The sequence below is a fragment of the Pelecanus crispus genome, chromosome 8 (genome assembly GCF_030463565.1).
Source record: "Pelecanus crispus isolate bPelCri1 chromosome 8, bPelCri1.pri, whole genome shotgun sequence".
In the NCBI taxonomy this organism is placed as follows: Eukaryota; Metazoa; Chordata; class Aves; order Pelecaniformes; family Pelecanidae; genus Pelecanus; species Pelecanus crispus.
The window spans coordinates 3,845,327-3,872,025 of record NC_134650.1 but is presented as its reverse complement, the minus strand read 5'-3'; the positions used below and the strand labels follow the sequence as shown (position 1 = coordinate 3,872,025).

Below are 26,699 nucleotides of genomic sequence, written 5' to 3'. Positions count from 1 at the left end.
GGTAACAATGTTGGCTGAACACTATGTGTCAAATATGGAAATAGTTTTTAAAAAAAAAAAAGTCTTCAACTAGAAAAATAGAGTACATTTGCAGTGGTAGAGTTGTCGTGCTGAGATCTAAGTACCAGAGCCACTCTTGCCTATTTTTCTAATTCATCTTCAGTGTCCTCATTTTTCAATTGTAGGTAAAAATGACACATCATAGGTAGCTTGTGTGTTCATGAGTCCTGCATTGCCCTTACAGCAATACACGGTGAACCAGCAGGCCTTTCCCACTGCGAGGGAATACACTAATGAAGTTCAATACAGAATTTCTTCCAAAGTGAAGAGAACTTCAAGAGGGTTTGTCTGATTCTTTTTATAATGTTTTGCTCTGTAAAACGTAGGGACTGTAATTCAAAGTTGCTAATTGCCACAAAGACCGACATCTTTAGCCATTACTCTGGTGTACATAAAGCAATGAAGCCGTCTCCCACATTTATGGTTTTAAAAAAAAAAAAAGGATATAGTAGCAAAATACAGTCATAGTAAGAAACAGACTTTGGGTGGACTGTTAGATGCAGGGATGATTTTCAACATCTGAGTGATAATATACCCAAAACACGAGTTTTAAGTCATAACCTATGCAAGTGCATAGCTTCCATTTATGATTTAAATGAAGAGACCCCTTTCCCCCACCCCCCCCCCAAAAAAATCAGACTGTCAAAACCTAAAAAAAATCTCTTCACTATGACTAGAAACTGTGCAATTCTCTGAAAAGCTGTTCAAGTAAATATACTCCTGTTTGCTATGGCGACAGCAGACAGGGAAGCTTAAATTGGTTCTATAATAGTCTTTTCATGCTATTTTAGACATTGTTCTGAACTTTAGCTTCTTGTGCTCAAGCGACAAGAACAATTTCCCCAAAGAAACTCCTCCCCTGAAGTAAGGCAACTCCTGACAATCACGTACAGCTACAGCCTGAAATGACAGCAAACGATTACCCTACGGTGGCCTTTGACATTTGTCACAAAATGCAAGTTACCTAGCCTAATCACAGTACGTTTGACCACTTACAAGTGTTTTAGCTGTTCAAGTTACTTGCCGCAGGAAGCAGGTTTTGCAAGACCTTTAAGTTTACCACTATTAAACAAAAAAGCAAACCAAGATTTTTCCATATGAAACATTTCCACGGGCAAAGGGATACAGTAACTTAAACACTCTTTACGTGATAGCTTAATCTCCAAAACAGAACAATTATCAATACACTTTTATAAAATGATTTAAATATTTGTCTATATAAATTTGCACTTCAAGTCCAATGTCAACTTCCATCTGTAGCTCTGGCAGGGATCTGAGAGTTATTTAAAGCTTTTATTTGGTGCACACTGGCTTTGGACCTAGGCTTATTACACAGCTGCAGTAAAAAAAAAAAATTAAAACTTCAAGCGCGTCTCAAACCATAAACGACTCTTCAAATGCAATATACTATTTTTGTCTTTGGAAAAATAATTTCTTTTCCAATTTTAACATCAGAATATTCAATGTTGTCTCGAAACATTAGGTCTGAAGTGCCATCATACAAACTCGCTTCAGAAACACACTAGATTTTAGGGGCCTAACATTCAGTTAATGTAAACAAGAGCCAAAAGTCTACTAAACATAAACAAAAAAATCCAAGATAACTTTTCTTGCCCTTCCCCTCCCACACCACTCACAAACTGAGTTTAAAACTATTCCTTTTACTGAAGAAAACCAAAGCTGGCCATCTACCTGAGGCTACTTTTGCTGCTGACTCAGCCACTGCCTTTTTAAAATGTGTCTCACTTAGGGCCCGCTCCTCCCCAGTCTATTTTTTAATTAGAATACCAACTTTTTAAAAGCTTTAACAAATTCAGCCATCTTGTCGGGGTTAAGCTTACCTTTAGTCCTATTAGCCATAATCCAATCCAAGCACTGGATTCTACGCTTCATAAAGTATTTGTTCATTTCACAATGAACAGTTGTTTCATTGCTACTTTAAGCATTAAGTTGAACATTGAGATGCTCTGTCTGTAATCACTGGATGCACTTAGAAAGAATTTCCCTGCAAATCATGATCAGTATTGTGAGGTTTTATATCTAGCAGCAACAAAAAAAAAAAAAAAAAAAAAAAAAAAAATGCAGAGAGTTACAGAAATATACATTTTGAACAAAGAACTCTTTATTTTACAAAATGTATTTCACCTTTTCAGTATTGCCTTTGTAAATGTACTTCATGCTGCAACTACTTACAGTAAAAACATGATTTGCAGCAAATTAAAGGTGCTCAACCAGTTCCAATAGTTTGATTTTTTTTTTTAAGGTACAATATTATGTAGTTGCACATTTGATTCTCAGATGTGGTCCTTTATTTGCTTTAGTTTGTTGAAATCACAGTGAGAACTTCTCATCAACTGCCTCAGGCCACAGATTTAATGAAGGTATTACAAGCACAATCGTTCTTTACTGCAAAATCTTTCCTTAAAGAAGTGCGCCAAAGGCTAGTGTTTCATTTATTCACTTGCTGCTGTATATGAAGGAGGAATTCATAGTATGATAAGGCTGATTCTGTTCGGTCTTCAATCATATTTTGCAGAAAACTTGATTTCAGTGGACTGTCGTCCCTTAAAAATGAAAATATCAGTGTTTGAGTGAAACAAATATTCGTCAAGATCTACAGTGTAATGCATTAATAAACTTACAGGTCAAGTGGCAAGTCAACAGCTTAAGGACATATAAAAGAGGATCTCAAATAGCCTTTGTGATTCATCCCAACAAAATGCACTTATCAGCATTTACTTCATTTATCCACCATTAACTAAAGACTGTTCTGTGACATTTGGTCTTTTTTAGTCTGTGGAAATTCCAACTGGAGGCAACTCATAACAAGTCCTATCTGTTGTCAAATCTGTTAGGCACAGCATGCACCATTGTTAAAAATTCTGTTAAGAAAGTTCCGTATATGCTATCCAAATATTTATTGTTAAGAGGGCCCTAAAAAAAGCAGAAAGACTGTTAAAAACCACTTACTTTATTATATATAGTATAGGAAAGAAAGGTCTCTGTTCTCTCAGCCAAGAAATGAAAGCTATTGTTCTGATGGATTCTGCAGTTTCAAGTTCTGGGAGATGTGTCTAAGAGGGAAAGGGTATCATTAATACACACATGGTATTTTTCAGAAAAAAACAACAGTAAAAGGAACACTTAAAATAGCCCAACTCTATCCTAATCAGGTATAAAGGAAACCCAGACAGATATGTTTTGTGATGTATAGTTTTAGTCTAGTCTCCTCTGAAAGGGCTTGAAACAGTCAAATGCACTAAACTGGTATGAGCAGTCGGCTGTCAGAATAGTGACGGCTGAGCTGTGATCAATACCCGTTTTACTGCAGAAACCAAAGGATTTCCCACTAACGCACTGTCCTTATTACTCCCAAGTATTCTCAGTCTGCTCCCACAGTTCTGAGAAACTTAAATCACTGCCAGACTCTTCTTACTGTGCTTTCATGGGAAGATCTATAAAGTTTTAGCCTGGAGAAACTCCAAGAGAGGTAACAGAAATTCTTTCTTCCCCTGATTGTGGATTTATAGTGTATTTTTATAGTATAGATTTATAACTAGAGGGCTAATATTTGAACAGCGGTATTTTAGTTCTCATGAAAATAATATTCTGGTGGCACTGTACGACTGGTGTACAGCAAAGCAAGCATGTACCATATTCTGCGGTATCGAGCCATAATTTGGAACTCCAAGGACTTGGCTGATAAAGCTCTGCCCACAGTTCTTCCCAATCCACAGAAACAGTACCTGAAAGATACCCAGCAATAACAACATTAATTCAACGTAAAACAACACCTCAGCAGTCTCCTACACATTTTGAGTTCTCGGAAAGAACCCGTCCAGTAAATTTGGGTACTTTTTAAAATCACCACCACCGCACAACTTACAGAGCCAGCGTCCATAAGGTAAGCACCATCCCTACTCAACTTCTCCACTGACAGCTGGAGAATGGGTGGCTGAGGTATAGTTCTATCATTTATGTTAAGAGCTCCCTAAAGGAAAAAGCAAAACGAAAAACAGCGGTTCACATCTTGATGCACTGAAAGAGGCGCGAGAATAGAAGGTTAAATAAGAATAGGATGTATTACACTGCATACTGAAGCTGGACCCTTTTCCTCAGTTTAATTCAAGTCGTACTTCAAGTGCATGATCTACTAATAAATCTCTTAATGTTTTATTTAGGGCGTACTTCATCAACTTAATCTTAGTTAATTAGTTCTAGAACTGGAATATCAGATTTGTTATGTATAAAAGATGCGATTTCTAAAATTATTCAGGCTCTTCCATAAATGTTCTCTCGCTGTTCACAGAACTACTTTGACATTTTAAAGAAAGCTACAGAGGGACAAAATTTTAAAACATATGTTATACTGTCTTTACGTACATGTGATTTATAGTGCAAGATAATGACACAAGGCAAAAAGTGAAATGTTAGTCAAAACCTTCCCCATCTGTCCTTAGCCAGAGCAGAGCTTGTCTGCATAAGTCATCAATCCAATCCCAAATAACAAATGCATAAATGCAACAAATGGGAAAATACGAAACAGTAAATTTTAGCTATGCAGCTGGAAAACGTGTGAGATTTTTAACACAAAAATATTTTCACATCATACAAGTCTTTGGGACCAGACAAACAGACCACGTAGCCATGCAAATACTCACCTCATCTGTGAGATTATCAACTCTGTACAGACTGGGATGTGTCATAAGCATGAGGTAAACAAGGGGCTGGTTTTTCACTTGACACATGGTAAAAATGCGTTCATCTAAGCGTGCGTTCGTCCCAGTTTGAAATGCTTTCTGCAAACAATCAGGCATTTAATTTGACCACGAAAGCAAAGTGAGATAAGGAGAATTTAGCACACCATCTATTGCCCATTTCTAACTTACTTAAAAGTCTTAGAGTTAAGCCATAAGTATTTTCCCAAAATATGGTTCTTTACCACTGCTATTTTACTTCTCCATAGTTCTCTTCAGTGCTTCACACACAAATCATACATTTGTCCTTATTCCTATTTCTGAGTTCTAGAACTTGCCGTGACCTTGAGCACTATCAATGCTTTCTAGTGAGCACTGCAGCCGAGAAGAAAGCATCTTGAAATACATCTCTTCTAACATATACCTCAAAAATGCAACTTGATGGAATTTAAAAGAACAAATATTGGAGCGGTTTACAATTGGCTCCAACAATCAATCTTAGGTGATTTTTACAGTAAACATATAGTCCTGGCTTGTTGGGACAAAAAAACCCCAGCTGTAACTGAAACAAGGGTTTGCTCCTCCCACTTGACTGGGACTAGTAGGAACATGCTGGTTAATTCCTTATCAAGAGGTATGAATCAGCAAATTCTCTCTAGAACAGGAAGGCAGCTTGTCCAACACTTAAAATGACTTCTAGTGTAAGTTCTGGGAAATCCAATCAAAAAAAGTACATTGAGCAAATATTGTGAAATGCTTTACACCTTTTGCAAGAACAGCCAGCCAGGTAGCTCTCTTAACCCACACTGGACTGCTGTGCAGATCTACATTTCCAGAAATGCACAAAAATCAGATTCTTGAAAAAAACACTCTACCAGTACCCTTCCACATTCTCCAGACTAGTCACTGTCTTTAATATTTTCCTATTCCCTCGCTTATACTGCTTACACTTTTGTTTTTATACACACTTCTAAACTCCAACTTCTCAACTAGATCATTCTCCTTAGTGACATTCTTTAAACATCATCGCTATCCCCTGTGGCTCTCCTCCACAGGCAAGAGCAGAAAGCCTGTCCATTATTACCCTGATACATTTGCTCCATAAAATCCTCCAAATCCCTCCATTTTTCATAACGTAACAGACTCCCAAGATAAAAACACACATTCACAACCTGTAAAATCATATGTTATCGACTCAGGCCTGAGAAACAATTTAAATAGGCTTTGTTCTACATTGACCTTTCAGGTCATCAAATTCTGGGGTGCAGAAAAATGGAATTGTTGTCTTGAGAGAGCTTTATCTGTGCAAGAAGGACCGTTCTCAAATCTGTAAAATATCTCAGTAGCCTAATGGCAAATTGCAGGAAGGCTGGTTTTATTAAATTATCTAAATTAAGCAACTTCTCTGTTTTGAGTCCTACAAAAATACTGAAAGAGAAAATAGATGCTATTTTGTACATCAAAGAAATGTCCTTTTACTTCAGGCTGACGTGCCAAACAGACAATCATCCTCTTGCACGGCTTCCTTTTAACTCTTACCTGTTTTAAGAGCGCCAGTACATAAAGCGGAAAGAGCCGTAGTGAGTAGGGGGCTATGAGACCGGGCTGTTGAACGCTTAGGACTGATGAACGGTAAGCAGATAAAGAATCTATCACTGCGTTGACCAAGGCATCCCGAGCATCGCTCAAGGTAGCAGAAACTGATCGGTCCACAGCTAAAAAGAGAGTACAAAGCTCAAATAAGAGGCTTTTCCTCCCTTGGTAGAAATACAGTCACATAGGTTAACTTTTCTCATTTTAACAAGTACTTCCATGCATCTTAATGAGCTTTTACTACACAGTCAAGACAAGTGATTCCGAAAAAAGCCAGGGGCCCATGACGATGCACCAAACTAAGACTAAGTCCAGGTGACTGCATACAACTATGCTGATACTTTCCCTAAGCCAAGCATCAAAAAACCCCCACCTCTTCGGTTTGCAACTTAGAAAGCGTTCTTGGAAAGAGAGAATCTTTTCTTCTGATGTTACTTCCCAGAGCATTACTGCTCAGAGCTTTAGGGATATCATCCATACCTACCCAAACATGCTCGTATCATGCTTACCCATATTGGCTAACAGCCCAGTGATGGCTTGCACATCTGCCCCTAGGTAGACATCACTCAGTGTTGTTACCACAGGTAAGCACATAGTGTGGACACGAATTCGTCTTTCACCTGGAAGGAAAGAAAATTATAGTCTCCAAACATAACTTTTGTTTTATGAAACAATACAAGAAATGCCACTGTTTACTCAATAGCAAAAAAAGATTTAAGATTTAATCTAATTTATCATACAAATGGCAAATCAGGACATTTCCAGTAGCTTTTAAAAACAGTTAGTTTTCAGTTTCTGGGTTAAGTCTACCTGTTTTCAGACCAGAACTAAGTTTCCCAAGAAACATCTTGGTCTGGAAGAAGCAATAACATCCACAACACCCAGTAAGACATCACAGCTGTGATCTTGATATTACATAAAATAGTTTGTGTAACAACACAACTGAATTGCGGCTGATAAATGGACACAAAAAGACTTGTCTGAATGCTGTGCTGTTAATGCAGCTAACACTACCTGTATATCTTACCTTTGCTGGATGTGTACAGGAGAGCTGACTGAAAAGAAACAACTTGCATATCAGTAAGACTCTCCTCTACTGACATTTGCACAGCATATCCCGCATCTGGGTTTACATTGGGTAATGACAACAAGTCTGTAGATCGTACGAAGAAGTTTCCATGGAAAGTATGAATGGAAAGACCTACAAGATAAGCATTGTATTGAATCAATTTTATTTTCATAGTCGTGAAGTACAGATACCATTTATATACCTGCCATCACTGTTAAGATGTCTCTGTATCAGAATGTTAAGATCCTTTTCAATGAAATAAAGTATCTTCAGGAAAGGTAAATATCCCAAACAGACAACTAATCCATAGAATCCACAAAGCGTAGCAGAAAGCAGGAATTTGGAAGTCAAATCAATGCAGAGTAGTAGCAAGTCTCTAGACTATAAAAAACAGTCCCTTGTTGAAATAGCAGTCCAACAAAATTCCCAGTTTTAACCATTGTAAAATGGAACTCAGATGCCAGTGAAGATACTGCAAATACAGTCTTCAATAAATGGTCTGATTCCTGCTACTGAATTTTACTTTTCTAATCTTTGTCTTTTAACCAGTTAAGCTTACATAACAGCCAAAATACCAATCAACACATTCCCAAATAACAGCAAACGCACACTTCCCCTCCGCCCCCCCACCAAATCCAAAAAATGGTGTTCAAACCTTTGGTGCATCTTATCCTCATGACAGCCTCAAACCCAATCTTTCTAGTTAAATATCGTTTCAGTTCCTTTTGCAATTTCTCCACCTGGACAGGGTTGTGTTTATGATGGTAAGACTGGTAGTAATAGACACTACCTGCAGAATACCTTGATATACAACCTGAAAGAAAAACAACATACATTGGTAGAGTTGCTGCTGTGGTCTTTAAATATACCAGATGAATGCAATATTCCCTTTAATTATTAAACTGTTCACACCTGCAAATAGCTCTGTTACACAGTTATAGACCTGCATACAGAGACATAGATGTAACACAACTGTATGTTCAAGTATGTATGTAGTTTCAGGTGTGAAATTATTTTCCATTGGCCTGAAATTACAGTACTTTGTCACTTGAAAGTTTGGTTAAATGGAGAAAAAAAAATAAGTAAAATGCTAATGAAGCTTACTTTAAAGATGTTTACACTGATAGCTAAGTTAAAAGGCATAAAAGAAGGCAAGTATTTCAGCCACTTATACCAGGATCACAAGAATACTGACTCACTAAGGGAGAATATGAAAACAGCTAGGTTAAATCAGGAAAGACTGAAAGATTACATTCTATTCACTGCCACTGCTCATCAAGGATGAATTTGCATTTGACACACTAGATTCATTCAAATTAGGTTCATATACTAAATTTTAATGTAGATTCTATGTATTTGCCAAAAGTACAAGAGTTACACACCCCAAAACAGCTTAATATGACTTACCTAGAGAAGCCAAGTCAGAATATTGTCCACTAAGAAGAAATAAATCCACCGCAACCTGTTGCCCTGAGCAATCCAAGGCTAACTTCTTGTAAAAATCAGTCGATGGTGTCAGATGTATGTCCTGTTAATACAATGGAGTATTACAAAATACAAGCAAATTCAAAAAGATTAACACATTTATTGCCTGTTTGCAGGGACACTAACAACTGACTCTTCATCACTGATTACAGCGGTATCTTAAAAAAAAAAAAACAAACAGATATTAATCTGTGTTTATAGTGCTTGGGTTTTTTGTTTGGGGTTTTTTCTTCTTTGTTCTTTCTGCTACTTTAACAAAGGAAGGTTAGCTCAACAAAAGAACCATTAAATTAGCCTAGAACAGGCAACTCCAGAACCACCTACACGTACAGAACAGGGTAGTCAGTTCTCTCAACCTTTTTGCTTGTCTAACCTTTGCGGTTGCTCTTTGGTTTGGCTCTTCCCGTGACTTCAGTGCTCCCATTCCCACAGATGGAAGCTGTGTCTGGAAGACAGAGATTCGACCTCCAGTGGGGGACATCAGTTTAAAGGCAGCCTGTAATGCAGGCCCCAGAGCACTCTGAGTTTCCAGGGACTTGGTAAACATCTGTGGCAAGGTCTTCAACAGATCCTGAATTAGCTACAATTGAGAAAACAAAAGTATTAAGACTAGGAGTCTTCGGAGTTTTCTTCTTTATAGAGCTGATTGCTAAATATACATAAACATGTATTAACACTTCTAATATTGAGGTAGTAAAGAAAAAGCCCTAGCAAAAGTCAAGTACTGTCTTGTTTCAGGTTGGCAAAAGTTTAGTCACACAGATAAATTAAAAGACCTCTTTTTTCCACCTCAGACTTGGCATTTAAACTGTAGGTGTTAAAGTGCATTAAGTAATCCAGAAATTATCAAGCATATTCCAAACTATGTGAATGTCACTAGTTATTTAAGGTAGTTCTTACCTCTTTATTTTCATTTAAATTTACTAATAAGTTTTCTGGCATTGGTATAAATACATCTGGAAGGAAAAAGAAGCATTTAAGTTATTTTTTTAAAAACACATCAAGCTTCCCCCAATTGTATTTGCCAACCATTATACCTACTGAAAAAAGAATACAGCACCAGCGTGTAAACCTATACAAACATAATTAAGTGGATTTCTTTTTTTCCCCTCATAAGCATACCTGTGGCTAGAATGCCACGTTAGACTAGCAATCGACAGGGTTGAAAGATAATCAAGACTATTACGTAAAAATGCATTGTGAAGATTTTCTAGTGTTCATTCTGCCCTGCCCTATAACATACAGTGAAAGGTGACTTGAAACTAAAGGCCGAAGAACAAGCACCAAGCATCAGTCACCACAGAATCTATAGCAATTTACCAAGCATCAGTATTTGGGATCATAAGAGAAATCTAGATAATTGTACAAGTTAAACTAGAAGTTAGGAAGGCCGTCTTCATGTTTTAAGTCATGAACAGCCACAGCACTGCTCAGACATCTGGGGCTTCATAAATGAACACAGGCATATGCTACTTCTAAAGCCTTTACTAGAGACACCAATGATCTGATCTAGAAACTCCCACCAGATACATTCTTTAAAAAGGCTGTCAAAACCGGCAGTCATTAGTAGATACTATCACAGAATTTATTTCTGCATACCTTCAATATCTGACACTATAAGCATCTGAGGCTGAGAGAGACCTTCCTGAAGACTGTAGAAATGGATTGTGCGGTCAAATGTTATGAAGCCTATTTTTGTTCTAGTGTTCCCAGGAAGCCTAAAAATGAGACATATGGTGTTCAGCAAGATGAAATTTCATTTCTGCAGGCTTTTTTTTTTTTTTTTAAACATCCAGTGCATCTGTCCAAGGTTGTTACCAAGTAGTTAGCTTAGCAGCTACACTGCAACAGCTTGACTGTCATTTTGGAGGGGGGGAAAAAAAAAAAAACCAAACCCAACCCCCCCCCCCCCCCCCAAAACGGAGCCCATAGTAGAGTCACCTAGCAACTCTCAATAATTTTTTTAAGAGGGTAATAACAAATGGAAGAAAAGGAAGAAACAAAATACCAAATGCTGCAAAATACCAAGCAGCATTTATGTAAGTTCAAACAGCATATATTTTATGAAAAGTTTGTTAGATGTATGCATTCCTTTCAGCAAATACTTATCTAAATTTCAGCATTTGAAAAATACAGTTCAAAAGACATCATAAACATGATGTTCATTCCTTTTTGGGATTAGTGAAGCAGATAGGAAAGAACCAAACTGAGAAACAAGCCTCAAAATTACCTTTTATACCGGTGCAGCTGTGATGGGAAAAAGACTACAGCTTTACGCTACATTTTAATATAACATTGGCCATTGCTAGCCAACGCTAGGAAATTTCTCTTCTAGACAGGAAATACTGGCATGTTGATGTCTATCACAAGTTTCATAAGAGGAACAGAAATAGGAGAGTCTAAGAAAGAGGTACTTACAAGTCAAGATTGTCTAACAAGGTCTGGCAGACTGTATTCAAGTATCCTGTCTCTATTGCATTATGAGAGACATCAAACACAAAGAGGTACACAGGTGGTTGAGGTGGACGTAGCTGAGCAAAGAAAAGATTACCTTTAATTTTCAAAATGACACTTATTAGGTTGGGTTTATTCATTCCACTGCAAGTTTAAACTCTATTAAAACAGCACACAGATGATAGCTAGAACTTCTGAATGCATCTGTCTCTTATTGGGTAACTCCAGAACCACAGTTTTCTTCCAGAAGACCTACAAACACCTATATATTCTAAATACAGAAAACCTTTGACATCGTAAATGTTTAGAAATGAAGAACTATCTGCAGTTCTTCCCAAGAGTTCTCAGATACACTCCTTGAGGCAGCAACTGTTCTACTGAGTTTTATAACAAGGCTTTTTCTGAGTTCCCTCTGGAAATAAAACAAAGGGAGCAAATAACTAAAAGTAAATAAAGCCTTACCATGTATTCAGATGGAGCCATAAACTCAATAGTAGCATTCTGGACTTCAGGTCTTTTATGAGGTTCTCCATAAACTCTTGTCACAGGATTATACATGAATTCTTCAGGAACTATGCAGATAAGTTTATATATTATTACTTCACACTAGTATTAGCCGAGCTGCATTTTAAAACAAATACGTCAACTCTTTTGTGCCTGTCGGGCAGCGCTTCTTGGAGAACTTGCTAGGCAGGGCAGCTGCTTTATCACCTGCTAGGGTACCTTGGGAGACCATGTCACTGTGACTTTTTACAAGGGCATGTAGTGATAGGACAAGGGGTAATGGCTTTAAATTGAAAGAGAGTAGATTTAGATGAGATGCAAGGAAGAAACTCTTCGCTTTGAGGGTGGTGAGGTGCTGGTACAGGTTGCCCAGAGAGGCAGTGGAGGCCCCATCCCTGGAAGCGTTCAAGGCCAAGCTGGATGGAGCTTTGAGCAGCCTGGTCTAGTGGAAGGTGTCCCTGCCCATGGCAGGGGCGTTGGAACAAGGTGATCTTTAAGGTCCCTCCCAACCCAAACCATTCTATGATTCTATAATCGGTGACACCACTGTCTTTGCCCACAGGAAACATTTCTCATGTCTCACAGCCCCAGCATGACTGACTATGAACCCTAGTACTGATATGGCTATCAGTATTACAGTCTCAAAGGCCAAGGTGGGAAAGGTTAACCTTAACAGTTTAAAGCAGTAAGCACATTTAAAACCTACCATCATTCACTCTATAGCACAAATTGCATTTCCATCTCCTTTGGTCTAGAAAGCTGACAAAAGGGTTAATGTATGTCCGGCAGGAGCGGCATCTCACAATAGTACTTGAAGTGACCACTGGCAATTGCTGGAAAAGAAAAGCTTCCTGTTTTAAAGCATCACCACACTACAGCTATTCATCTACGATAACAGCATTATCTACACTGCGCTTCCTGGTTAGCTAGACAAAGCATACTTGTTGAAGGAAGAAGTATTTTTGCATCCTCACAGCACTCCTCCAACTCCTGAATAAGACGGCCGGTCAGAACTGAGCTCTAACCTATTTGACTGCGTAGGTTCCCTTTTCAAGCCTCTAAAGTCTTGAATTTTACACTGATGGTTTAAGACCAAGTCCTACACCCAATACAGATCAAAAATCAGAAGAAACCCCACATCTTTGAAAAATTACTTCAATTGTGAAAAATAACAATGTTTAAAAGAGGCACTGCTAAATTCACAAAGTTTCCTGGCTATCTGAGGACATCCTTTAACTTTGTTAATTCTTAATTAAGTTTAGAATTAGTGCTAGGTTTGGTATAGGATTTCAATAACTACAACTGATATGTGACAAGATAAAGCTATCTAAGCAATACTGGAATTTAGATGTTTTGCCTTCTGTCACAGTCCAAATGCTGTGCTGCCTCTCAGCTTCTGTTTTTTTTGAGGCTTGGGAGGTTTTTTTGACTAAGAAGTGAGGCTTGAAGGTTCAAAACCGGTAGGGAGAAAAAATTCAGAAAAATTACAATGATCTGTATGGAACAGGGAAATGTCAGTTACCAGGATAATTTTTCTGGGCCAAGATCAGCCAATGTACTTGACCTTCTTTTATAATTCACTGTCCAGCTCTGGACTTTAATAAAGGCACTGTTGATATTTCAGCATTTAATGTTTTGAATATTTGTCATACCGATAAGTCTTTGAAAGGATGAAGCAGGAGCCCCAAAGGAAGTTTGGCTTTATTCAATAAGGCCTGAGTTTGAGGAATGTTAGTCAGGGTACAGCGGAACAACCTACATGGAGGACAAAGGGTTATTTTCAGAGGCTTTCAGATTAAAAAAATGATGATTTCAGTAGTACAGAGCATCCTTTATATTTTTCTAGAGCTGGTGATGGTGAATTTCCATTTCCAGATAAAGGGTCTTCTCCAACTCTGTCAAATCATTCTGGTTTAGTCTGAGCTTGACCCACAGTACGTACTTTGAGTTCTTATGTTATTTTATACACATTTTATACACGTTATTTTATACAGAACTCTGTGTCATTTTAGTCACTCAAGTCAAAGTTAAGCTTAACAATGTTCAAAGTTGCACCAAATCTTTATATACTAAGTGTTATTTTGCAATACCATTTTGATGTGGCCTTATATACAAATCTGAAGCAGCAAAGTTTAAAAAGTTGTCTTAAAACTACACAAAAATATAAACAACCCCACAGTAATTTCTAGAGGCGTCAGAACTCAGTGGTTTCCAAAGTGCACATGTGCGGAGTACTTTTGCAAATCCAGCCCAGCTTGTTTGCATGAACAACTTCACAAAGACACTGTTATTTCCCTTATCTATCATAAAAGGGTCGCAAACCAGCAGTACCTGTTATACACAGTTGGGTTGGTCTCCCCAGAGTGATTACTTGAATAACCAACTGCCAGCCTCTTGCTTGGCATTCCATTTACTCCATTGTTTTAAATGGTTACTTTCAATACAGAGGTCACTCATGTTTCTGCGTTCACAATTTTTTTGGTGTACCTCACTCAAGTGAGTTAACTCCTATTTTATCTTTTCTCAGTCATACTCATTGCCAACTATATTGTAAAGTTTTTGTATTATACCTGTCTATAGCTGCCTTGCAAGCAATGTATTTTTCCTTGTACTTTGTACACCGATAGTTTTCCTCATTTCAAAGTTTAAACCACTTGCCACCTTTATCATAACACAGTGAAGCCCGTTCTCAATGTTTTCTACTCACAAAATTATGGAAATATTTTGTGAAGAGTTATGTTTAGAAGTAGGAAAGTATACTTCACTTATTTTGATGGATTATAGCAAATAGATAATCTTACTCAGGATTACAGTTGAGCTTCTGGATGTCTTCATGCAAGTTTGGGACAGGAGCCTTCAAGAGGGTCGTGGGAAGGATATTTCTTTCTTGAAGAAGATTCACAGGTCTTAGTCCTTCTTGCTGTAGACTCAGGCCACCCATAGATGCAGTTAAGTGATTACTGCCCAGAGCAGGCTAGAGTCAAATAGAATTACAGAAATTAACACCAATTATTTGGATGAAACCCACAGTTCATTTAAAAAGCAAACATATTTCCCTTTCAATTTGTTTTGTTTTGTTTGTGTATTAACTGCCATTGTATTACGATGATACATTTAGAAATACTACTTGTTACGTAAACTTGGACTTAGGCATGTAACATAATAGAGGTAAAAATTAGCATACATTTGCCTAAAAGCTCTTGAAATACAGAGGCTCGGCTGCCAAAAGCGTTGGTCAGTTCGCTTTGAAAGTTCAGGGAAAAAAAGCAAATACTTCAGCTAACAATAGCAATCTGAGGAAGAAAAACATGCCAAAAGCAGCTGAAAGTTTAAGAGAAACATTCTGAACAGATTCGAGGATAGAACACTTCAGAAAGAGCTGGCACGCAGCTTTTCCAAACTGGTACCAAGGCGTCAGCAAAAGCATTCATTTCAGGCTACATCTATCATCTTGAACAAACGGCGCACCAAACAGCGAACCACAGAGGCGGCACCCCATAGATGCACAGCACGCACCAATCGACACTTTTCCTTACCCACGCGCGCCACGGGTAGTACTGAGATAAAACCCAAACAACCTGTACCTGGTGGAAATGTTTTGATCCATCCGGATATTGCAAAGCGGATGCTTGCATTCCTGGTGCTCCGGGTGGAGAAGTATTTTGGTAGCCTGGAGGTAAGGTAGGGTAAGAATACCCAACACTTCTATTCATCTTAAGATTCGGGGGTGCAGGAGGAGGATGTGGAGTTGCTAGAGACAGAGCAGACAAATACTTAAAATTAACTGCTGAAGAACTGCAGCTTGCTCAATGCATTAATAGAGCAGGAAGGCTCTTTACTGTTTAGTTTCTAAGTGTGAACAACTGACAACTGTCAATTTTGCAAAGTGCTCAACTGCTTTACCATACTTAAGGGCAAAGACATGCTGATTGTCAATGCTTCCAATTTCATAGTTTCAGGATGGACATTGAACTGAGTATATGTTTGTACATAAATGCCTAAACTTCTGTCTTTCCCAGATTCTTAAAAAAAGTTATGTAATAGTAAATATTTTTAATTCCAAAGCCTTACCCATGAGGCCACCACCTTCTATTGCATCATAGCTGTTTTGGACCACAGACCCATCACTGGCAGCAGATGTAGCATCACCTGTTAAGAAAGACAGTCCCAGTAAAAATTTTCACAAGTTACTAAGAAGTTGTAATGAGGTAACTGTGAAGAAATCCTACTTGCTGGATGAATATGAAGATTAGTATAGTTTGCACCTACTTTGTTTCTGTCCCGGGGCAAAACCGAATTAAATACACATCTTAGCCTCTCACACACCCTTCCTCTGCTGACATGACCTCAACAAAGGACACTCATAAAATCCCACAATCTTTTTTCAAGGAAAACAGAAGTCGCTACATTTCGCATTGAATGATCTTTTAAGATTACTTTAGATTAGGTATTCGCCATCACTTCCAAGCTAATATGCAGCAAAGTGTCAGGGAACACTTCCTCCTCATCAGAGGAGGTGTCTGTAAGCAGCTGCAGTTTTCAAAGTACCTTGGAATTAAGGTACTGCATTCCTTGAAGAACTTTTTCCACTGATAATTCATGGAAACACCAAATTCCCTTCACTTACACACTTAGTCCAGTACTGTTCACCAAACACCAACAGTTCTGATACGGTCACATACCAGTCAAGATGTAAATTCCAGCTGAGATAAGAAAAACCTTGACATTGAGAGAGCGCTGCCAAAGGACCGCTTTTTGTAAGCTGTGTCTAAATATACAAAACCAATTATGCATTGCTAAGGAGAAGGAGGTACTCAATTTACTTTTTATTATCATTAAAATGTTCAAAGATGACCCAATGAAAAGAACTTACATTATACACTGAATCTCACTAGTATGCAGCGGTGAACCTACTTCACAGATTAAACATTTCTGTCTCTCCAGGGCCCTGGAAATGTTTCTCTTCATTATGAAGAAAAGACTTTCTAAGTAAAAGCAGTTGCTAATGCATTTCATATGTTCAAAACTAAGCTAAATCTGCATATACTATTCTTGTACTCACACAGCTACCACATGCAAGAAACTTGTCAATCTGAACATGCAAGGAACCCACAGTTTTGACAGAACAAACTACGTATGTAAAAATAAAACTGCCAGCTACCACATGGCCCCATCTAGCATGGGCACTAAATGCAATACAACTGCAGGTCTGTTTGATACAGAGCCCTGATGAGTTCTTAAACAATGGCGTATTTGTGCAGGGCCCACAGGAGAAAGTCAGATATCTGTCTTCAACAGCTGACGCTTAGCAGCCTCTGCTAACAACCTTCAGAAAATGAACAAATCCAAGGTATGCTTTTCAGTGATTTTACACAGAAGGGAAGAATAAGGTACAGCTACGTAAACAGGCAAGGAATTGCAGGGCTCACGTTTTAGCTTTCCCTGCAGAATAAAACCATACAGAAAGTTATACACAGATTATGTCCTCCACAGCAGTCAAGGATGCAGAGAAATTGGAATTTCAATGTCATTTTAAAATAAAAATAAAATAAATATAGAATAATAATAAAAAAAGATGGCAACTATGGGAGACATGGACATGTTAAATAGCACTTAGAAATCTATTTTGAAGTGTTAATTATTTTTCTTTTATTAACAACTGTCAACAAGAAATATTTTCCTTCCTTCCAGGTCCTTACCTGCTCCTTTCAGATAAAATTTTGCTGTATTAGTATCAATTTTACTATTTGAGTGTCTAATAGAACAGTGTATTTGACTTTAAAGGTTGCATATTAGAGCAGGTTGTAATGTTCAAGTTCAACAAAAAGAGCAAATTATTTCTTACTTTCTCGATTTGCAGCTGAATTTAGCAGAGACTGTGTATTAGGTGGTCCTGCTATCAGCGTTGATGGCCTAATTAAAGGTGGACCACCAACCGGCGGAGGTCCTAAAGGTGGCCTTGCAGGAGGGTGGAGTGGAGTTAAAGGCTGAGTCACTGGTGGAGGTGCAGATCCTGTAAAGAGAGTTATTTTTAGGAGGAGTTTAACCCAGCTAAAAGTCACAAAAGTTTTGTTACAAAAACATACACATTGAACTCCAATTATTCCTCTTATTCAAATGATAAACAGCATAAGATACACAAATCCTAACATGCGCGTAGAAGGTTTCACAACTTCAGATTGTTTCTGTCATGCTCATCTCGTACTGGGTTCCTGTAGGTATTATCCATGATCTCTTTCAGCTTTTTGTTGCTAGAGGTACAGAAAGCATCCCAACTTCAACTACGAAGTCTGGACTTTATAGTACAGCCCCATATTAGACAGAGAATAATGAACTAGTAAGAGTCTAAACAGATTCCTTCTGACAGGATGCGCATCTTCCACTTCAATAATCTGATGCAAAACAGCAATGTACAGATTCTATAGCTACGAAAATTACTTGGAAAAATATTTCACTTGGGAAAGCATCAGCAATGTGCAGTTTGAATAAACTTGCTGTGCAAGTGTGAGGTGTTTTCCTCTGAAATGTTTAACCCTCCATGTTAAAAGTCACAGGAAAGTTTTTAATTGCTTCTATTGTAAAATTTTAGGGCTTTCTCAAGCCAAGACATTTAGAAACCCAACTGCTTTTCTTCCTTTCAAATAATGCCAAATCCTAAGAGTACTTCCACCCCGTTGTTCCCTATTATTCCAGAGGCCAGTATAACTGCCCTTTAACTCTAGGAAGACACCAATGTATTTTAATATAAAAGTTAGCCTTTCAAAAGATAAGGCCAAATTGCCCAGTATCACGAGGTCTCAACATGGCACAGAAGCCTGTAAGCCATACACAAAAGTATACTGACAAATTCCCCACCACACAAAATATGCAACTTCATGAGCCTGCACAGTATGGTCACATTTAAGGGAGGAGGGGAAGGGAAAAAAAAAAAATCACATCCAGTGATTATCTGTTTGTTCACTTAGTTTGCAGTTTGATACTGCAAAGCTAATTAATAATTGCTATATGCAGGCAACACTGCAATCAGAGCTTGGAAGAGATTCTGTGTCTGAGAGGCTGTCCAAAGTTGGCAACACAGGCAGAGAGCTGGCAGACCTTTGTTCTAAGAATGAGCATGATCAGCAAAATGAGCTAAATTCATTTTAAAAGTGATTGTTGTTGTACAAAAACTACCAGGGAAATTGCTCAAGAGGATTCACCGTCGAATGGATATAAGAATTCTCCTATTCCAGATGCTCACTCTTATTTCATATGCCACTTCCCAAAATTTCTCATCATTTTCCTCACTAATTCCAAAGTACTAATTGTTTATTCCAAAAAACTGCCAGAAACAGTTTAATAAATTCTTTGAGCTTAAGACAGTTTGAATATCGCAACAAAATTAGTCAGGCATATAACAAAAATCTAGCATCAAGAAAAATCTCTAATAAGTCTAAAAGCACTTCACGAGAAAAAAAAAACTTGCTTTAACATTTAAAGTATTTCCGTATGTAACTCCTATTAGCATGCTCAGAAAGATGGTTAGAAAAACCTCTGTAACAACAAACAGCAGCTTGGCAAAGAGAAACGTGAGTATTAACTTTGTTTCCATAATAATCACAAGTTATACAAGAGAGCTATTTAGTGTTAGAAAAGCTTTTCGCCACTGCATATACCAGCAGGCAAGCAGCTGACACAGAAATGGTAATTCTTTGCATCTCATGCTTTCAGAGTACTTTCTAAAGACTGACAATTATTATCAGATAGTGAAAATCACAAGTTTGGAGGAAGGAAGCCTTCCATTCAACTGGCCTCTATTTCAATGGCACAGAATGCTTTTCAGTTTTCTTTCCAGGCTGTGCTCAAGTTATTTGCATCAACCTGACCGAGGCCGTTCCGAGAACTACCTTTATCAAGTGATTAAGAGAAAGGCTAACAAGTTTTAAACTGTGAAAGACCACGCTCACTGAACAGGACTACATTTTTCAGCCGTGAAGTCCCAAAGTCCCCTCTCCGAAGCACGCCAATGCTCCAACAGCCGCCCCAAGGAACGGTGAAGGTCACAGAAACAGCATTACCTACAAACAGTTTCCCAAAACAACGAGACACCATTCCGGAGTTACCTGCTTCAGCCAGCTGAAATGCCTGACCTGTGCACAGAACTTCCATTTCTAATCCAAAGAAACCACCCCAGTATTTGTGATGTGCATTTTCTCAAAGTATCTGCTTTGACAACCTCGCTCCACAAGAAAAATGCTGCTGCAGAGGAAATTCTATATTCTTTTTTTTTAAAAAAAGGACGCTGAGAAACGTGCATTGGCAAAATATCAAAAAGTTCTGGTTACCTGGCTTCATGTAGCTGTTCTGAAGTGGAGGACCCCCCGGAGAAGCAGCATATTGGTAACTTGCTGGACGATTTGTATTTCCTGATAACGACGACGGTGGCTGAGCTGACCCTGTCCCCGTCACGTGAGCCAAATGGCTTGTTTGAGACCCAACCGGCTGACTCACAGGAGTCTGGCTGTACTGCCAGTTTGAAAGCACTGGTGGGCTAGCTCCAGGAGGAAAGCTACCAGCAGATGATATAGCAGCTGAGTTTTGCAACGCAGGCGGCAGCACTTGTGGAACAGGACCTGTCTGTTGTACTGGTGACCCGGAGAAAGGTGCCACTGGTGGTCTATTGAGAGTCTGCCCGGGTCCTTGGTAATTATTTAGTGGAGAAACATTCTGAGAGCCACTATAGTTATACTGTCCAGCAGCCTGATGCGGAGGAACCTTCGCCGGCGTCTGATGCGAATATGATCCTGGAACCGAAGGGCTATATCCCTGGCCATCTGATGAATGCATCAGTTGATTTTGAACAGGACCTGGAAGAAAAAAGACACAATAAACCCTTTAGAAAGTCAGTGTCATGTATCACTTCTGAAAATAAAGAGATGTTCCTGGGAATCTCTTTCCTTAGGATTTTATTAGCCTCCAAGCCATTTTTTTTTTTAAAACAATCAGGTGTAAGTGGCAGAAGTACTGCTGCAGGGGACATGAATTTGGTAGTATTTTGCTATCAACGCTTAGATCTTTGGTTTTGGGGTTTTGGAGGGGGGGGGGGTGTTGGTTGTTTTTTTTTTTTACAGTAGCCTCGCAACCACTAAGCATTCCAGCACTTGAGCGCAATCCATCCTCCTAGCCTGTAATTCACACACAATACTATTTCTGTCTTCAGAAACACCCAAAAGCAAGCCGACCAAAGCGCAGCGCTCTCCCACACAGCTGGCAGCAGTACAAGCGAGCAGACCGAAAGTGGAAGCATCCATTACGTAATAACTCGGTTCCACTTGACGACTGACACCGACTTAAACTTTAGGCTTACGGCAGAGACACGAACAGCCAGTTTCAGCATAGGTCACCATGCTATTTCTCAAGTGTCAGAGTTAATCTATGAAAGTTTCTGCAGTTAATTTTAGTAAGGGAACTATTCACACACATACTGCTCATGTGAGTGGTCAACTGGTCACGAACATGCAATGAAGGGTAACTTTATCATAAAATAATTCACCAATCAGGAAAATAAAACTTCACAGGTTAATGGTGCTTTTTAGAATCACAGAATCATTTAGAATCATAGAATCGTTTAGGTTGGAAAAGACCTAGATCATCCAGTCCAACCATTAACCTACACTACCAAGTCCACCACTAAACCAATTAAGGGTAGAGTAGCAACCCCACGCCTCCTGGCTTTTTATGTATTTGTTGGTTGGTATAGCTGAACTAAGTTTCACTCGTTTGAAGAAAAAAAAAAAAAAAAAGGAAAAAAAGGTTAATAAGGTTAATAACTCTCCAAACAGTAAACAATGCTGGCAACAGCATCATCAGATTTCTGCTTTACACTGGAACACAAAGAGACAGAATACCATGAGATTTCCAGTGCGATAAGAGCTCCATCAAGAAAGTTACTACAGGTTGTTCAAACCGTTGCCACAAAATGGACATTCTGAAGGGAGACTATAAATTTTCAAGTGAAATCCTTCTGAGCACAATACACCAGATAATGCGTGCCACAGCCAGCCACGACTCCTTAGAAATTACTAACACGCTTTCCAATGCTGTATCATTTATTTCAGCCAGTCGCACTGTGGCTCCCCACACCCCCCTAAACACACGTTGAATACTGGGGACATTCCACGTACACCATTAAACATCTGAAAGCAGAGAAGATCCTCTTCATTGTTTAGAGCTAAGATTCTATTCTTTGCAACCCTGTACTATTTTCCAGATTTCCAGATTTAGTTAAGATTTGGACAATTTTTTTTGAACCCAGATAAACAAAAGCACTTAATTTTCCAGACCAGAAACCACTTAAATTTTCAAAAACATGCCAGAGAGATTAGCTTGGAGAGTGGATATATATTTACCATACAAGTACCAGAAACAGCTGCTGCCAGAACGAAATCACAGCATTTCACATATTAAAACAAAGACAGCAGGTTTCCTATTGAAGCATTCTAGTTAAATTTCAAAAGGTGAGGAAGTTCGCATTTCCAAGTTAAAATAACTTTGAACTTGGGCATTTCTGGCAATAAATTAAGCTAAACACAGTATACATTGAAATACTTAGTTAGGACAAATACCACATGGGTTATTCAGCTCCTCGTTGCCTAGAAAGCCTTCGGCTGCGGTTCACAGACAGCTGTTGCATCACAGAGTATCACACATATCCACGCTAACTACACAGCCAAGGCAGTACCACAGTGCCAGTGACTTCATCCTCACTGCCTCTGTTATTTGTGCATAACAAGTACGTACCATATTATTCTCCACCCATTAATCTCAATGTGCTACTTATCATTCAGCTAGGAAATCCAGTTATACCCTACTGTCCTTACAATGCTGCTCATAAATCTTAGTAAGTAATAATTCTCTAAAAGCAATGGTGTCTAAACAAAAAGCTTGCAAACAGGAAAATGCTAACAATTATGACTCACCTTCAAAAATTACCCTGCAGCCTATCGGATGGGCTTTTAACAATAGATTTACAAAATCCGTCATAAATTAAACTTGCTAACTCTAAGAATGATTAATTCTTACGTGATGCCAGGCCTCCTGACTGCATCACCACATACACTGATATAGCAACATTACTATAAGCTGCATGAAAAATACAGAACAAAGGCAAATTAATTTCACAACTTGATTATTCACCTTTGAGTATGCCTCTGTAGCCCAGGCAGGAATCAGAGTACTTGGCTTGCTCTCCTACACACCATTTTCCCTGCTGGAGGGATAAGTTTGAGGATAAAGCAATGGAAGCGAGGTGAGACCCAAAACTGACCAACCTGGTATTTTCCATGGCACTTTGCTTTAAAAATCAAATTCACCACAGCACAATGTTCCCAATTTTTATTTTTAAAGTCAGAAGCACAACGAAAAGTCTCAATAACCTACGCGCAGTTCATGTTTTCAAGACAAGCCTGCGTAAAGCTGCCAACAAAACCAAAGCGACAGCACTGAGGGGTGCAAACCCTTTCTAAAGGGCTTCACAGTCCACCAAGACTTCTCAGAACTCGCTATTTTGCTGCTGCCAGGTACCTGTCTTGACCTGACCTCTTTACTAAGGCCTGTCAGAGAGCATATAGGCTCTCCAGCTTTCCCCAAACACTGCTGCTGGTTTCCTGCACTGTTCCATGACGCCAGGAACTAACAAGGAATTCAGCGTAGACTGAAGAGCTGGACCACCTGCACGGCAGCAAAGCCACCGACACTCGGAGCAGAAATAAGTTAGTAATACAAGAAAGGCCACCTACTTAACAGCGAAAGACATGCCTCTACAGGAACACAAGGTCATTCAACATTTCTAAGAGATCAGGAATGGCACCAGAATATAGATGAAGGCTGCCTGACGGTTTTATAAAATGAGCGGTCAAAATATTAGCACGGGAGTCTAGGATTCAAGTCACATTTTCTGCCATACAGAATTTCAGCATCACCTACTCCAGTTATTTAGTACATCACTTTCACCAGCTGCAACCTTTCCAACCTCCAGGGAGACACAAGGATAAACACACCAAAAAGCTGCCTCCCAACCCCACTGCCATGGGATCGGTCACCACCAGTGCCCGCTTCGGCTGACTTTGACCCGCCAGTCTCCAAGCACACAGAGCGATGACCAAACCCAACAGCTCCTAAAGCATCTCATGACCTCAAAGTGCCATGCTGAGATATCACATGAGGAGAGCAAAATGGGTCTAAACGAATTGTTTCTCCTTCTTGTTTGAACTTCAGATCTATTACCTGGAAAGCAAATTAGTAACCTGCAGTTAAATGAACAGAGAGTACCGGTCCTATTAGAAGGAAAACAGAAATGAAGCAGAGGAAGGTTGTTGCTAAGCAACCCGATGCTCCGTGCTAAAAACTTCCCAGTCAGCACATGGTGCTGCTGTGACAATTTACTGCCTTCGCTGGACACGCAAGCTCGGGGAGTTACCTGCAAACAGTAAAGCAAGCAACAAGTTGAGAGGAAGAGCTGACAGCTATATAACAATTTATCATTCTGTTGACAGCTTGCTTTCCTCATAGACCACTGCAAGTATCACAACAGTGCTCTCAGTACGCTCTAGACTGTTTTTAAAAAGTTTTATTTTTACTGTAAAGATCAAGGATCACAGCACCTTCTCAACATATATTTTAAACAATGCTAAGAACAGTCCACACTTGAATAATCTAACTTATTCAAAAGGCCAGCAACCCAAACCTTCTCTCTAACATACCCTAACAACTGTTTAATTTTATTACCTTGTATTTGCGTAACTCTAAATTTCAGTTCTTTATTTTTCATACACCTGACAGCTGGGTAGCCTAAAATTCCTCCTCCTCTGACTGCCTCTCCAGAACTTCCATCCTGTGCTTAATCCAACTACAGGGAAATCAGCAGACATAAAGCAATGCCAGTCTGTAAATCATCCCACTCTGTAAATCATCCCACTCGCTTACTCCATTAGCTGACATTCTCTTTCTACAGTCTCTGCTTAGACCCTAAGCTCTCCAGAATAGAGGCTCTCTCTTCAGACTATTCATACACTTCCCACTTTCTTGACCCTATAAGCAACTATACAGTTGTTTGTAAAATGTCATTTTGCAGATGACTTTGAGGAAAAGTAATAAGCGTGCTGTGAAGGAGGAGGGGGGAAGACAAGTCAAACCATTTAATTACACGTAAAGCAGAAAAATCAAACGATCTCATCGTAACTCAATTGCTTACGATGCAGCACAACTACTGAAACACAGAAGTGTATAATTAAGGAACCGAGTACAGAGGATGCCATCTGTATATGTGAAATCAGGAAATCCAACAGCACAGATTTCCACACTTGCAAAGAAAACAGATACGGAGACAAGGCTCGCCTTGTATTTCTTTCTTCCTAGCTTACAAGGCCAGCTAGTGAGTTATTCAGTTTCACCTTCAATATCTTGTTTAAAAAAAAAATATTTTGAGGGGAAGCAAGTCATCAAGACTTTCCCAGGTCGCAGCACACAGAACAAGATAATATCAGTTTTACGTGAATGATAAGTAAAAAAAAAAGTCCGGCGGCGGTGCAGCCTGCGCTCGGCCAGGTCCCCTCCCCGCAGCAATAAGCAGGGTGCCACATGTACAGCTGCGTTCCAAAGGGTCAGAGGCCCAGACCGCTGCCTCGGCGCCGTCGCCGTCAGGGATGCGGGCTAAAGCCACGTCCAGCGCGGCTCCTGCCGCCCGTTTCACCCGGTTAGCACAGGCACGGGCGCTCGGAAAGGCGCTTGGATCGAGCTACGAGCCCAGACACGCAAAAGAAACACGCTCAGGGACACTCCTGTCATGAAAACAGATGGGAGCGAAGGTTTATTCCGCGGTTTCCCCGGCGAGCTCGCCGCCATTCCCGGGCACGGCGATGCCCCCGCAGCCTTCGTTTCCCAACCGGGGAGGCCCCGGCGGGGCGGTCCGCAGCCACCGGTGTCCTCGCACGCACCGGGTGAGGCTCCCGCGGGGGCGACAGAAGCAGTCCGTCACCGCTACCCACCCTTTTTCTCCCTATTTTTTTTTTTTTTGTCTTTTCCCTAAATCTGCCGCTCTTCCCCTCGGCACCCCGGCTGTCCGGGAGGCGGTGAGGACGCTGCTAGAGCCGGACGCAAACCTGTCCCCGGGGCCACCGCGCACCCCGCCCGCTCCTACGGGCTCTAAGTCGAGCAGCTTAAGGCACCGGCAGCGCCCGCGGCCCCCGGCCCCGCTCCTCCCCGCCGGCCCCGGCCCCTTGCGCTGCGGCCTGCCCCGCCGCCCCGGGGAGAACGGGCGCAGGGTAGCCCGGGGGGGAAGCACCGCGGGGCGGCAGCCGCTCCCCCCCGCCTTCGCCTGAGGCCCCGCGGCCGCGCCCCGCGGCCTTCCACCGCCGCCGAGGCGGCCCGCCGCCGCGCTCACCGTTGCTGTAGGGCTGCTGGCCGGCGCCGTTCTGGCTGGGGTAGCCGGTGTGGGGCCTGGAGGGCTGGGCCATGGCGGCGGAGCTCGGCTCGGCTCGGCTCGGCGGTGCCGCCCGTCTGGCGGCGCCCGGCCCAGCTCAGGGGGGGCAGGAGAAGGAGGAGGAGGAGGAGGAAGAGGGGAGGGCCGGCCCCGCACCGGAACTACCGGGCGGCGCGCGCAGGCGCACTGCGTACACGTGGCACTTCCGGGAGCGTCGCGCTGCGGCAGTGGGCGGAGCCTGGCGCCTTAAAGGGGACAGGGGCAGGGCCGAGGCCGGGCTGCGGGTGGGTCCGTGGCGGGAGAGGCGGTGCCGGCAGGGCCCCGCGGCCGTGCGCCGGGCGGAGCGCCGAGCCCCAGCCGTGCTGTGTGTGCGACGCGG

General features: G+C 40.6%; 1 protein-coding gene across 2 annotated transcripts; it reads right to left on the bottom strand.

Annotated features, from left to right (window-relative positions):
• Positions 1 to 685: 685 nt before the first annotated feature.
• SEC24A (SEC24 homolog A, COPII component) lies at positions 686 to 26,354 on the bottom strand. Of its 2 annotated transcripts, XR_012831246.1 has the most exons (24): positions 26,282 to 26,354; positions 20,187 to 20,708; positions 17,708 to 17,875; positions 15,934 to 16,011; positions 15,447 to 15,613; positions 14,664 to 14,836; positions 13,515 to 13,617; positions 12,569 to 12,695; positions 11,821 to 11,930; positions 11,323 to 11,435; positions 10,504 to 10,622; positions 9,805 to 9,860; positions 9,278 to 9,484; positions 8,827 to 8,947; positions 8,075 to 8,233; positions 7,378 to 7,551; positions 6,860 to 6,970; positions 6,297 to 6,472; positions 4,722 to 4,859; positions 3,947 to 4,051; positions 3,714 to 3,806; positions 3,031 to 3,134; positions 2,254 to 2,624; positions 686 to 2,100 (listed from the first exon to the last, which is right to left on the bottom strand). XR_012831246.1 is itself a non-coding variant. In XM_075714945.1 (23 exons), exons 1-23 carry the CDS (start codon positions 26,352 to 26,354, stop codon positions 2,510 to 2,512), a joined length of 3,312 nt encoding a protein of 1,103 aa, XP_075571060.1. In that variant the 3' UTR covers positions 2,120 to 2,509. The 2 variants fall into 2 exon arrangements, 1 of the variants encoding a protein (XP_075571060.1); XM_075714945.1 differs by lacking the exon at positions 686 to 2,100 and having other exon boundaries at positions 2,120 to 2,624.
• Positions 26,355 to 26,699: the final 345 nt, after the last annotated feature.